This window comes from Carya illinoinensis, chromosome 16, assembly GCF_018687715.1.
Source record: "Carya illinoinensis cultivar Pawnee chromosome 16, C.illinoinensisPawnee_v1, whole genome shotgun sequence".
Classification (NCBI taxonomy): Eukaryota; Viridiplantae; Streptophyta; class Magnoliopsida; order Fagales; family Juglandaceae; genus Carya; species Carya illinoinensis.
The window spans coordinates 30,230,694-30,245,164 of NC_056767.1; the positions used below are offsets into that span (position 1 = coordinate 30,230,694).

Genomic DNA, 14,471 nt, shown 5'->3' on the forward strand with positions numbered 1-14,471 from the left:
AAAAAGAACACAAAGATTGTTGAGATTTTATTTTTTCTAAAAAAAAAGAGAAGAAAATACATGAGTGGCTGCCATGCATGCAGTTAGGGTGCCCGTGTTGCACATAGGGGTGGGCTCCGACCAAAGTCAAAGGCCAAGTTGAGCTCCGACTTTGAATTGGAGTGGATTCCGACTCCGATCGGAGCTACTGAGTTTTTTTTTTTGTCCAATTTTCTTACCTTTTTCCTAGCATCCAAACAACATCCAAATATTTCAAACAACACAAAGCATACAAAAATAAATAAATAAATAAACAAATAAAAATATAACCAACATCAAGAGACGGATCGAAAAATAAATAACATCTCAAAACTACTAATTTTTTTTCATATTAAAGATGAGATCAAGGCGTGGATTGAAAATTCTTTCCTAGTATCCGAACAAAATCAAGGGACGGATCGAAAAGAAAGCTTTGTAGCAAAGACAAGATCAAGACTGGGCAGAGATAAAAAAAGGAAGCTTCGTGGAAGAGAGAAAATGAAGTTGCAGTCGAAATGAAAAAAATAAATTCATTTCTCTTGATCAAGGCTTTCCCTTGATCTTGTCTCTTGAAAGGCATTGTTGAAACAAATTTTTTATTGAGGGTGTCCTTGAAGACAGAAAAGGTTAGACTTAAACGATTGGTAGAAGAAGAAGAAAGAAGAAAAAGAGACAAAGTTACTATGAGTAGAACGAAACGAGGGGTTAGGATTAGTGAAAAGAAAAGGATTGATGAATATATATATGAAGAGAAAAACATTATCGTTTTAAAGACTTTCTTAGAAAACTGAAGAAGAGAATTTGGTCTTGTGGGTTTTGGTCGTGAGGGCTCACTCGCGTATATGGGGTTTAAAAATTTATACCCTAACTGTTACTCAGCCATCTATCACATATATTAGAATATACAATAGAAAAATTCTAGTCATCATCCTTACAACATACACCACACATGATTATTTTATTTTATTTATTAATTTTTTCCCTTACTAAATGTGTGGTGTATGGATGATGAATATAAGAATTTATTTAGTTTAGTAAGAATAAAAAAAAATAAAAAAATCAAGTGTAGAGTGTGGTACTATAGAGACAATGAGTAAAAGAGCTCTATAAAATATATTAACTATATTAATTAATTGGAGTCAGAAGTCAGTACTACGAAGTCTTGTCCAACTCTAAACTACGACTCCGACAAATAATTCCAAATTTTCTGACTCTGTCAAATTCAGAGTGGGTGTCGGCTGGAGTCAAAGTCACTGGAATTTTTGCTCACTCCTAGTTGCACAGCCTAGATGCCTAAGTTCAGATAACCCTAAATATTTTTCTTCCTTTTCTTTAAAAAAAAAAATCTTAATGGGAGCTCTTTAGTTTTTATAAAAAAAATCTTGGTTTTTAATTTTATTTTTTATAAAATTAACTTATTTTAGATAAATAATATTTGTAATTCTAGGATGTAAAAGCCCCACGAACCTCTTTAAAAAAAAAATAGATAAATTTAGACCCATATAATTTTTTTTTTTAATAATAGACCTTTTTTTTTTTTTAAAGGAGTACGCATGTCTTGTATATTTTATGACTGTATCTAACATTAATCTTTATTTTAGGGTTTTTTATGTTTGTGATTAATTTTTAATCTCGTAGCATACAGCCATTGTTAAGACGTTCATCACAATTTGACTTGGAATTAAAGGATATAAAAATTGAGATTCAAACTAGTAAGTTACAATATTGAGGAGCGAAAGAGTTTTGTTATATACAAGTAAAGTCGCGTATTAATTTGTGTATCAATACTGATTTCTTCATATTCAAAATTTTAATTAGCAGTACTGTTTTTAATAAAATCTACTTTTTAACTAATCATATTAGATTAGTATATATATTAATACACAATTATATTTATAACTAAATTTTTTCGGAGCGAAATGATAAACGGGCAAAGTTCAAAGACTATTTTAGCTTCATTTAACTTTTGCTTTGGATACATTTGCGTGTAACAAAAGAAAAGGCTTCGCTGAAGAGTAAAGTGCCTAATGCCCTTTTTTTAAAGAGTACTTAACGCTTTTAATGGGTAAGGTATTGTCACAAGATCGCATAATCTTTGAACATAAAGTATTCGGGATTATTGGTTTTATGTGGAGTCCACGATATACCAAAGCTTTAAAGCAAAATTTATATTATATATATATATATATATACATGATTTTTGAAATAGGGTCCTTCCACTTAGCCGCCCAGCTCTTACAGATGGTCGTGCCTAGTGTGCAATCCTGCTTTTTTCTAAAAATTATTTTAAAAAAATTATATAAATTTACTAATAATTATTTTTTTAAATATTAAAAAAATTAAAATACATTAACAGTAAAATTCTAAGAGCAAACTCAGGAACAAACTAGTATTTTTCTTAAAATAGTTTGACAGACCACGTCAATCCATAATAGACATATATACAATTTGAATATCTTATTTTCTCTATAAGGCAACATCTTTATTTTATTTTATTTTTTATGGCTAGAAATCAACAAAATATTACTATATTTGGAAATTAAATCCATTGAGATTTCAGATTGGAATTTTTATTTTTATGTCCTTTTGTTCATATTTCTGAAACCAAAGTAATGACTGGAGATTGTTTGGAAGAATTGAAATTTGTATGATCGATCGGTATTTTTAGATTTAGGATATGTTTGGATAATGAGATAAGAAGAGAATTCTATTAATAGTAGTGAAATAGTTTATGAATAGTAATAATTACATATTTTGAATTAAGATGTTTAATTATATCTTGGGAAATGAAAGAGAAAAACTTAAATAAAAATATTATAAAATTAAAAAATTTTGTTTGAATATAATTTTTGTTTTGAAATTTGAAAAAGTTATATTATTTTTTTGTTTTATTCGAAAATTTTATAATAATTTAGGCTCCGTTTGGATACACAGTTCAGATGAGATGACATGAGATATTTTGAATAATAATGAGATGAAATGAGTTAAGATAAGATAAGATAGTTTGTAAAAAAATTTATGTTTGAATAGTGAGATGAGATGAGATAATTTTGACTTTTTGAGATTTGATAAAGTGGTGGGTCCCTCCAATGATTTGAGATAATTTAATAGTTATTGATTATATAATAATGAATATATTAATGAAAAATTAATATTGATGAGTAATTAAAAGATTTACCATAAATAAATTTAAATCTTAAAATATAATTTTTTGTTATTGGCCGAAATTACTTATATTCCTAAAAGTTAAAATTTCTTTGTTAAAAAATTATTGTTGACCTATTTATTTTTCTATATAAAGGAAATTCGAAATTTTTTATTTTAATTAAAAATTAAAATAATTTTATTATTATAATAGATATTATATTTATTAAAAATGTGATAGATATTTTTGAGAAATGGGAAGGAAAAAATAAATAAAGAAAAGAGAATTAGAAATGACAAGTGGTTCACTGGCGTGTACTGGAAGGCAAAAAAAAAATATATATGTATTAAAATGATTTTGGGAAATGGCAAGTACCAGCACCGCAGCACGTTTCCCTCCCCAAAATATAGGACTACTGTGTGTGTTATTGAATTTTGAGTTTTGTTATATATAAGTAAAGTCACGTATTAATTTGTGTATTAATATTGATTTTTTTATATTTAAAATTTAAATTAGCACTGTTTTAAATAAAATTTAGTTTTTAACTAATCACAATAGATTGGTGCACATATTAGTACACAATTATACTTGCAACTAGATTTTTCAAACAAAATTGTATCTTATTTTACCGGTTTTAAATAAATACAATTACTGACAATATACAATAAAATTCAGGAGTTTTGCTACGTACAAGTAAAGTTGCGTACTAATATGCGTACCAATACTGATTTCTTTATATTTAAAATTTAAATTAGCACCGTTTTTAATAAAATTTACTTTTTAACCAATCACATTAGATTGATGTACATATTAATTCATAATTATACTTGCAATTAGATTTTTTCTTTTCCAAATATGGCCTTAATTACTATTTTTGCAAGTGCATTGAACAGTAAGGAAGAATTGCCATATCCCCGCCCGTGGGTTAAATCCCGTATTTAGTCTGGTAGATCCCACTAAATCTTTTACAACAAAAATAATTGTTTCGGTGGTGGAGTGTTCTATGAAAATTTAACTATTATTTATTATTTTATTATTATTTTGTATTATTATTTATTATTATTTAATATTTTATGATTACTTTTTTATTACTATTCAGATAATATTTGAGATCGCTTTACTATCAAACACAACTGTGCTTGTTTTCTCCCTATGATGTACAAATAGAAAAATCTACGTAACAGCGTGAAAAACGTGGGATCGATTGATACACACGCCAAGCATATATGTATGGAACACATATTCTTGGCTTGATCGATCAGCTACTCCCGAGTCTTATATATGGCAGGAGTTAATAATTAGTAATCCCACAAGCTATCACTTTGACAAACACACACAAGCTGCTAACCATTAATATTTCTTTCTATTGTACGTGCATGCTTCTTCTTCAATCGGAACGTACGTAGTAGCTGGGAGGATCTCATCAGAATATAAATGGCTGACAAAGTAGACCAAATGAGTCCGAGATCAACATCCATGGAGATGAAGAAGAGAGATTTGTTGAAAAATGCGATGAAGGGCCAATGGAGTGAAGTTGTGGAGATATACAAAAAAGAGCCATGGATTCACACGGAAAAGATCACAAGGTCAGGAGAAACGGCATTACACATTGCTGTCTCCGATGGCCAAAAAAGGATTGTCATACAACTTATAACAGCAATAAAGTCTCAAATAGATCAGAATGCCAAGAAAGCTGTTCGTGTTAAAAACAAGCAAGGGAATACGGCTCTCCACTTTGCTGCATCAAAGGAGAAGGAACGTCCCATCATGTGCATGTCCATAGCAGACGTTGATCCATCATTGGTGGGTTGTCCTAATCGTGAAGGAGAGACTCCTTTTTTCTTGGCAGCGTTCCACGGTAAAAAGAGAGCATTTCTTTGTCTTCACCGAATCTGTGCTAAAACCAATCAGGATGGCTACGGTTATTCCACCAGGAAGGATGGTAACACCACTCTTCACTGTGCCATTAACGGACAACATTTTGGTGAGTATTATATATATATATATATATATATAATTATATGCTTGAAATTAATTAGCGATCAATTACTACTTTGAAAGCATATCATGTTTCATTAATGCTTATATAATTATGTAAGTGCATGCAGGCAGACTTATTTATAGTGGATCAGCAGTTAATATGAAAGCTGCATGAATGCTAAAACGTACTACATGTTTCATTTTGCACTTTTTGACAGATTTGGCATTTCAGATAATTCAATTGTATCCGAAACTAGCAAACAGTGTCAATAACAAAGGATTATACCCTCTCCACATACTTGCGGCCAAGCCTTCCGCTTTCAGAAGTGGCAAACCCCATGGATCAATATGGCGTAGAGCCATCTATAACCGTAAGTATCTGTAACGAGTAAATAATTGAATATATATATATATATATATATAGATAATAAGGCAACTATGGATTCTGCTACTGATATGGCTCTTGCACCGGACCAGCCCCCATAATTGCTGCTCAATATCTCTCTGCTATTACTTTCCTTGAATACACCATCTCTGTTATTACTTTCCTTGTATACATTTTAAGCTATAGCTGTATAGTCAACTCTTGTAATTCTATATATACATGAATACACTTACTCCACTTGAGATTGAGGGGAGATTACAACATTTGAAATACTGTCAATATTTTATTATGGAATCATAGAGCCAAAAAGACCAACGTCTAAGAAGATCCTACTCCCACGGCCTCCACTACCATTTCGGCTAGTCCCTCACTTGAAATTCTCCATTTTCTTCCCTTTCTTTCTTCCTAGACAATGTCTCTTTCTGCCCCACTTAGCCTACAAAACCTTAGAGCATAAAAGACCAACGTCTAAGAAGATCCTACTCCCACGGCCTCCACTACCATTTCGGCTAGTCCCTCATTTGAAATTCTCCATTTTCTTCCCTTTCTTTCTTCCTAGACAATGTCTCTTTCTGCCCCACTTAGCCTACAAAACCTTAGAGCCAAAAAGACCAACGTCTAAGAAGATCCTACTCCCACGGCCTCCACTACCATTTTGGCTAGTCCCTCACTTGAAATTCTCCATTTTCTTCCCTTTCTTTCTTCCTAGACAATGTCTCTTTCTGCCCCACTTAGCCTACGAAACCTTAGAGCCAAAAAGACCAACGTCTAAGAAGATCCTACTCCCACGGCCTCCACTACCATTTCGGCTAGTCCCTCACTTGAAATTCTCCATTTTCTTCCCTTTCTTTCTTCCTAGACAATGTCTCTTTCTGCCCCACTTAGCCTACAAAACCTTGTCACCATAAAACTCACTAAGGATAACTTTCTTCTATGGCGAGCACAGATTCTGCCATATCGCAGAGGCCAACAATTGATTAGCTATGTTGATGGAACACTCCCATGTCCTCCACCAACAATTCATCTTACTTCCAAAGATGATGACACAATCCAAACAATTCCCAATCTAGAATTTTCTAAATGGTAAATCTAGGATTAGTTAACCCTTGGTGCCCTCATGTCTTCTTTTTCGAAATCAATTATAACCCACACGGTGGGTCTTCCAACATCCAAGGATGTTTGGTGTGCTCTTGAGCGCATGTTCTCCAACCATGCACGAGCACGAGTGGTAGGCATACGCCTTGAATTATCCACTCTCAAGAAGGGCAATATGTCCATGTCCGAATATTACCAGCGAGCAAAGACCTCTGCTGATACATTGGCAGCTGTTGGTGAACCACTTCTTGATTCTGAATTCCTCACATATATCCTTGTTGGCCTTGACTCATCCTATAACTCCATTGTCACTTCTATTTCTACTAGAGTTGATCAATTTTCTCTTGAAGATGCATATGCTCATCAGTTAAGGTTTGAAATTAGACTTGAGCAACAAAATTCTGCTCTTGATATAGCCATAGGCTCAGCAAATGTAGCCACACAGAATGATTATTCACGTGGCCGTGGTGGAAGGGCCAACCGTGGCCGGGGTCACGGGACACAAGGCAATTTTTCTGGAGGAGGATCGTGCCTTGTTTGTCAATTGTGTGGAAAAAATGGCCATAATGCAATGCAGTGTCATCATCGGCTTGACTTATCTTATCAGGGTACCCCGCCACCTATGCAAGCTTTTGTGGCTTATCCACAAACATCCAATGATCCAAACTGGTACACCGACACTGGCACCACGTATCACCTAACCAATGTGAAAAAGCAGTGGTTCTACACAACACTACACCTAGAGGGGGGGTGAATAGGTGTAATCTAATTTTTATGGCCTTTTGAAAATTAATCAAACAAGCAGTTAATAAATAAATCAAATAACACAAATAATCAACACATGATTTTGTTCACGGAGTGGAAACTCATTTGAAGAACATCTTCAAAATCTAAAACCACTCCGGGTGTAAGACACCACCTCAAATCCACTATAGAAACTTTAGTTTGTTACAACCAATTTAGAGACACTCACAAAACCTTTGTAGTAGCTAAACTTGGCTTGCAACACCACGAGTGACCCACTCGATCTCTACACGCATGTAGTGTCGGAACTCCGACCTTCCTATAGCTTCCCACGAGAACCTCTCGATCTCTGCATCAACGGCAGCTCCGGACTCTTCCGGCCAACAAAAATGTCCACTTCAATGGACTCAAGTAAGAGTTGATTTTGTGTATGTTGTGGTGGAGACGTGTTTATCCAAGAGAGAATCAACCAAATGGGGGAGAGTTTGCTCTAAGAAGTTCTTGGAGGCCCTTAGGGTTTTTGCTCTGATTCTCCACACTAGAAAAGAAGCTAAGCTGTTCTATTTATAGTTCCCATCAAATGAGGCGCTTCAAAACCCTACATTGTAAGAAATCTGGAACATTGGATCGAGCGAAGTGTCGAGCGAAGGTCGAGCGCCACAATCTGCCAAAGTTTGCTTGAGCGACCTGTCGAGCGAGTCTTGAGCGGTCGACTCTGCTTGAGTTCACTCGAGCTCAGTGTCGAGCGAGGGTCGAGCGACACACTCTGCCTGGGTTCGCTCGAGCTCAGTGTCGAGCGAGGGTCGAGCGGTTGAATCTGCCTGAGTTCGCTCGAGTTGCATGTCGAGCGAGGGTCGAGCGGTGCACTCTGCACAAGTTCGCTCGAGCGAGGGTCGAGCGAAGTCGCCTTCTTTGACCAATCTTCAAGCCTTTCCGCAACAACACTTGTTACAACACTATTTTACACAGGTTTTCACAAGAATATGTCAATACGCTCATTTTTCCCTCAACAATCTCCCCCTTTGGCATTTTTGTGACAAAACCTCTATCCTATACATATGACTTAATCCTAGCACACCCAACTAGATCCATATTCTTGAACATGTTGAAATATTTCTGCACACGCTTAGCAAACGGTTAAACATACCCATTCACATATGCACAAAAAAACGTATTTGCAATTCTCAAATCACAATTCATGAACTGTCATGTCAAGTACAGGTTTTGGAAAAGAAATATTTCATTAAGCAACAAATCATAGATTGAGTTCAAGAAACATTAGTCAAACAATCAGCAGCTAACAAGAAATATAAATCAACAGAAATAACCAAAAGCTACTGTTCCCCCAAAACAAAGAAAAAGTGTTTGTACAAGTAACACTCCCCCTGAGTTAATACTATTGTACTACTCCCCCTTAATAATATCTCCCCCTTTTTGTCACAAGAGGCCAAGGGTCTCAATCATCACCATCGGCATCCTCATCATCTTCATTGAGCTGCCTCTCAATGTCATTGAAGCGTTGAGTCATAAGTTGTTGCAGGTTATCAACTTTCACATCAAGGTTGTCGAACCGGGCGTCAAGGCGAGCTAGATACTCAAGAACCTGCTGAAAACTAGGCTCCGACGAACCGGGGGCTGAAGAGGATGGCTAAGAGCTAGATGGGGCCGAGGTAGACGGCTAAGAACTGGATGGTCGGGAGCTCAAAGGCTGAGAGGAGGGAGCGGGAGGGTGCTCAATGATAACCCGACATAAAAGACTTCCTAGATCAATGGAGACACCATTGATCAAGGCATACAGCAGAAGGGCACGGTCAAGACCTACATCACTATTATGGCCTGTAGGATCTAAGTTCGTAAGAACAATCCTACTGAGAATGAGGTGATCAGGGGTAAAACGAGCAGTTGAAATAGGGGTTGTCCCTTCCCAACTACTAGGCCGACCACAAAGACAACTAGCAATGACTTGTGGACTGGGAGGAGATGTCCGTGAGTAAGGAAACTCGGGATAGGACACACGAGGGGCATTTAGCAGAGTCGCTATCATGCCCGGAGTGACTCGGAAAACAACGTTCCGAAGACTGACTTCAAACGAGTCATCAACAGACACGTCATGTATGTTGGAGTAAAACTCCCTAACCAACTCCACAGAAGGAGTGGGATGACCAGTGGTCAATGCCTGCCACTGACGAGACTCAAAGATGCGGGGAATGATAGTCTTGGTAAGCTCACCTAAGGTCACTTCAGGCTCGACTATGGGAGTACGATGCGAGAAGTTCTGATAATATAACTCCTGAGCTCGGGCACTATGGAAGTGAGCTTGAACGGGTGCAGGGGGGTTTTGGCGAGGACGAACACGTCGAGACATGGTTTTGGCTGTAGACAGAGTCAAAGACGTTAGACAAGGCTAAGGCAATGCAAAGACGTGATGAATGCATGCATGCTGACGCAACAATGCCAACCAACAATGCAAGACTCGGTGCATGCCCTATGTCACTCTTCATTTTTCAAAACAATGATAAATGCCTAGTTCAAAGTGTCCCATTGCCAATGTCAACTCATGTGAATGACCAACATGCATGCTAATGCCAACCCATGTGCATGACTCTTATGCAATGACCATGCCAAGCCATTTGCAAGCCAATGTCAACCTAAGTGCAAACCAATGCCAAGCCATTTGCAAGCCAATGCCACTTCTAAACTAAAACACCTTCAAACTAAATGCAATCTTAGTTTAGACGATGTCTCAAACCTAGGATAGACATGAAATAGGTATGGGAACAACGCTATGCCAATGCATGATGAAAAAGAAAATACAAACTTCATTTAGGCATTTTATCGAACACTTGGAGTGCATCCAAGTGGGAAACTCGGGCATAAGCCCATGGGAGTTCCAAAAACTACCTAAATACACTCAAAAACCAACAATGACTCCATACGAGCCTCAATAAACCAAAAGAAATGGAAAACAATTGAAGAAAACACTCAAAGACCGAATCCGAAACCCATATGCGCACAACACACGGAAAAACCCAAAATGAAAGCAACAAATCATGAAAATACAAAAGAGAAAGGTCTTTACCTTGATTTGGAGATGATTTTGGAAGGAAAACACTCGATTAAATGAAGAAATTTGAGAAAGGAGGAAGAAAATCGCACGGAATGGGAGAAAAACTGGAAAAAGGCCACTGTGCTCGAGCGGCTCGAGCGGCGCTCGAGTTTTATACCTGGCGTTCGCTCGAGCGAACTTAAAACCCTCGAGCGGCTGTCGAGCGGGTTTCACTCGAGCGGGGTCGAGCGAGACCACCAGAAAATCACATTTTGCCCAGTTTTGAAGCACACAACACTCACATGACTTGGACAAATACTAGGAATGTCAATTTTCACACCAAGAGTACATATCAAATGTAGAAGAGCATCATATTCCCATAAAACGCGCAGTTAAAAACAAAGTATCACAAGTAATATAGACGTGCGTGTTTAAAGCGGTCCTTGCTCAATCAAGAAATTTCAATCGTAAGGCGTGAGCGGGGTTGGGCTGAACATGAAACCATAAGTGCTTGGGAAGCTCATTCAAGACACAGAAAGTCAAACCCAATGCTGCTAGGACCTGAATCTTTCTGTTTAAATACTTGTCTCAGTATGTTCAAGAAAACAGAAAACTTATTCTGTTTTTCACCCTTTTTTTTTTTTTTTTTTATTTCAACTTCACTTTTTCTTTTCCTTTTGAGATACATATTTTTGCACAAACGAACCATGATGAGGTCATCTAGCCCGTGGTCAATTCTGTATGAAGATAGAGCTTCCTACCACTTTTGATTGCCTCCCCAATAAACTCACAAGTGGTGAAATGTCAATTGACCGAGTTTAGAGTGAAGGGTGTGATGCCAGTCACAGATTACACGAGATACTCATGTTCCAAACCTTTGTAAAACATAGGTATATGATACAAATCTCAAAAGATACAGACACCTAGATTTTAGAATTAACAACCCCACTATTATATAGTGCAATTATGGAGTGCATGTACGAGCAGCAAACAACGACAAAGAAACAAGACAACAACAAAAGAACAAACAACAACAAAATAAAACAAAAATGCATGTAATGTATGTAATGCATGTAATGCATACCTGTCAGTCTACAGCACCAAAACCATGTGGGGCTCGCGTCTTTCCCTTTTGGATGATCCACCTTGGTATCCATTTTCTTGAGAAGGGCTTTTCAATTTTCTTGGTGTGCCTCTTAAGCTCAAAACAGTTTGGTCGGATGTGACCAATCTTACCACAATGATGACACACGGGGCTTGCTTTGTGAGCTCTTTGTCTCAAGAAGGTTGAGACATTCTTGGAGTCATTCATGTAATTCTTACCCCTTCCAGAAGGATAAGCAATTCTACTGTTAACGAATGTAGGAGCATGCACAAAGTGACTCATTAATTTAAAACAGTTTGGTCTAATATGGCCTAGCTTCCCACAGTGATGACATATGGGGCTCATGTTGCGAGCGCCTTGTCTTTTGGGAGGAGGAACAGACTTTTGCACTTGCATAGGCTTCTTACCCTTTTCAGATGGATGAGCCTTCCTTTTCTCAGTTATTTCAAGAACAAACACTGCGGTTCTCACATTTTTACAAAAGGCTTTTGAGCTTGAAGGAGCATCAGGATTCTCTTCAAAATAGCCTAAACCACTTTTATCGCTAGAGGACTTTCCTAAACTTAGGAGTTTGTCAAGCTGGTTTGTCCCAATGGAGAATTTCTGCAACTTAGTATTTAACAAAGTTAGCTCATTTTCATGAGTTGTCACTTTATCTTCCAAAGTCACATTCCTCTTTTGCAACTCATCTGTTAGACCAATGGCTTCTCTTAGTTTGCCCTGAAGTCCTTCATTTTCTCTTTTGCATAAATCTATTTCCTCAATATGTGTTTTATTGAGTTTCCTCAATTTCACACATTCCTTATACAACTTCTCATAGATTTCCTGCAAGTCATCTTCATCCTCGGATTCATTTTCAGAAACACTCTCAATTTCAACCACAGATTCACTGCTATGACTTTTTCCTGCAACAGAGGAAGTGAAAGCCATGTAGTTGTGATTTTTCTTCCTGGGAGAACTCTCTTGTGAGTCACTTGACTCAGACTCACTATCAGTCAAGGAAGCAGCATTAGCTTTCTCTTTGGCCTTTTTGTAATTCGCACACTCAAGTCGAATGTGACCAAAACCATGACATTCATGGCACTGAATATTGTCATTGACAGCTCTAGTTTCTCGCTTATACCTCCCTTCTCGGTTTTCTGAACTAGAACCTCCATTGAAACCCTTGAACCTTCTCTTCTCCTGTCTTGGGTTTTTCTGGGCAAACATCTTCCTGAATTTTTTAGCATAAAATGCTATCTTCTTGTCACTCATGGCAAGTTCGTCAGAAGATTCACCAGACTCCTCTCTAATAGCATTGAGGGCTATGGACTTGTTTTTCTTATCCATAGGAAGAGTATGTTCATAGGTTGTAAGGAACCCACCAACTCTTCAATTCTCATGTTGTCCAAGTCTTTGCTTTCTTTTATAGCAGTGACTTTAGGACGAAACCTCTCAGGAAGAGATCTAAGAACTTTTCTCACAATTCTGTCCTCAGGAATTCTATCCCCTAAATTAAAACGAGAATTGACAATATCATTAAGTTTGCTATAGAAGCCATCAAAATTTTTATCATCCTTCATCCTAAGTTCTTCAAAGTTGGTGGTCAACATTTGAAGTTTAGAATTCTTTACAGCCTTAGTACCTTCATGGGTAACCTCAAGAATGTCCCATGCCTCTTTGCAATTTTCACACATGGAGATTCTCTTGAACTCCTCCTGGGACACGACCATGAATATCGCATTCAGGCCTCTGCTATTCCAACTACACTAGTTGACTTCATCCCTAGAGTAATTTTCCACACCCTTGGGGGTTTCGACTCCCTCAATGAATACAACCGGTTGTTTCCATCCCTTTGTTACGGAAGCCCACACTCGTTCATCCACAGATTTAAGGAAAGCTCTCATTCGAACCTTCCAATACGCATAGTTACTTCCATCAAAAAATGATGGAGATATGAGTGATTGAGACCTATCCATTTAAACCACTACAGCCGGATCACACTCAGGAACTAAATCCTAGCGGAGTGAACCCGCTCTGATACCAATTGAAAAAGCAGTGGTTCTACACAACACTACACCTAGAGGGGGGTGAATAGGTGTAATCTAATTTTTATGGCCTTTTGAAAATTAATCAAACAAGCAGTTAATAAATAAATCAAATAACACAAATAATCAACACATGATTTTGTTCACGGAGTGGAAACTCATTTGAAGAACATCTTCAAAATCTAAAACCACTCCGGGTGTAAGACACCACCTCAAATCCACTATAGAAACTTTAGTTTGTTACAACCAATTTAGAGACACTCACAAAACCTTTATAGTAGCTAAACTTGGCTTGCAACACCACGAGTGACCCACTCGATCTCTACACGCATGTAGTGTCGGAACTCCGACCTTCCTGCAGCTTCCCACGAGAACCTCTCGATCTCTGCATCAACGGCAGCTCCGGACTCTTCCGGCCAACAAAAATGTCCACTTCAATGGACTCAAGTAAGAGTTGATTTTGTGTATTTTGTGGTGGAGACGTGTTTATCCAAGAGAGAATCAACCAAATGGGGGAGAGTTTGCTCTAAGAAGTTCTTGGAGGCCCTTAGGGTTTTTGCTCTGATTCTCCACACTAGAACAGAAGCTAAGCTGTTCTATTTATAGTTCCCATCAAATGAGGCGCTTCAAAACCCTACATTGTAAGAAATCTGGAACATTGGCTCGAGCGAAGTGTCGAGCGCCACAATCTGCCAAAGTTCGCTCGAGCGACCTGTCGAGCGAGTATCGAGCAGTCGACTCTGCCTGAGTTCGCTCGAGCTCAGTGTCGAGCGAGGGTCGAGCGACACACTCTGCCTGGGTTCGCTCGAGCTCAGTGTCGAGCGAGGGTCGAGCGGTTGAATCTGCCTGAGTTCGCTCGAGCTGCATGTCGAGCGAGGGTCGAGCGGTGCACTCTGCACAAGTTCGCTCGAGCGCCCTGTCGAGCG

At 37.8% G+C, this 14,471-nt stretch overlaps 1 protein-coding gene and 1 non-coding gene across 2 annotated transcripts in view; both read left to right on the forward strand.

The window, feature by feature from the left end:
* The first annotated feature begins 4,489 nt into the window (after positions 1-4,489).
* The window catches only part of LOC122298578 (ankyrin repeat-containing protein At5g02620-like), a 33,847-nt gene continuing 23,865 nt past the window's right edge, over positions 4,490-14,471 (forward strand). Inside the window, exons 1-2 of the mRNA XM_043108395.1 lie at positions 4,490-5,147; positions 5,362-5,514. Of these exons, the coding sequence (XP_042964329.1) occupies positions 4,598-5,147; positions 5,362-5,514 (703 nt within the window). The 5' untranslated portion in view covers positions 4,490-4,597. The remainder of the gene's footprint in view (positions 5,148-5,361; positions 5,515-14,471) is intronic.
* On the forward strand, positions 6,868-7,003 carry LOC122299999. The gene has a single exon (XR_006239850.1). It is a non-coding gene; the product is annotated as a small nucleolar RNA Z247 (small nucleolar RNA).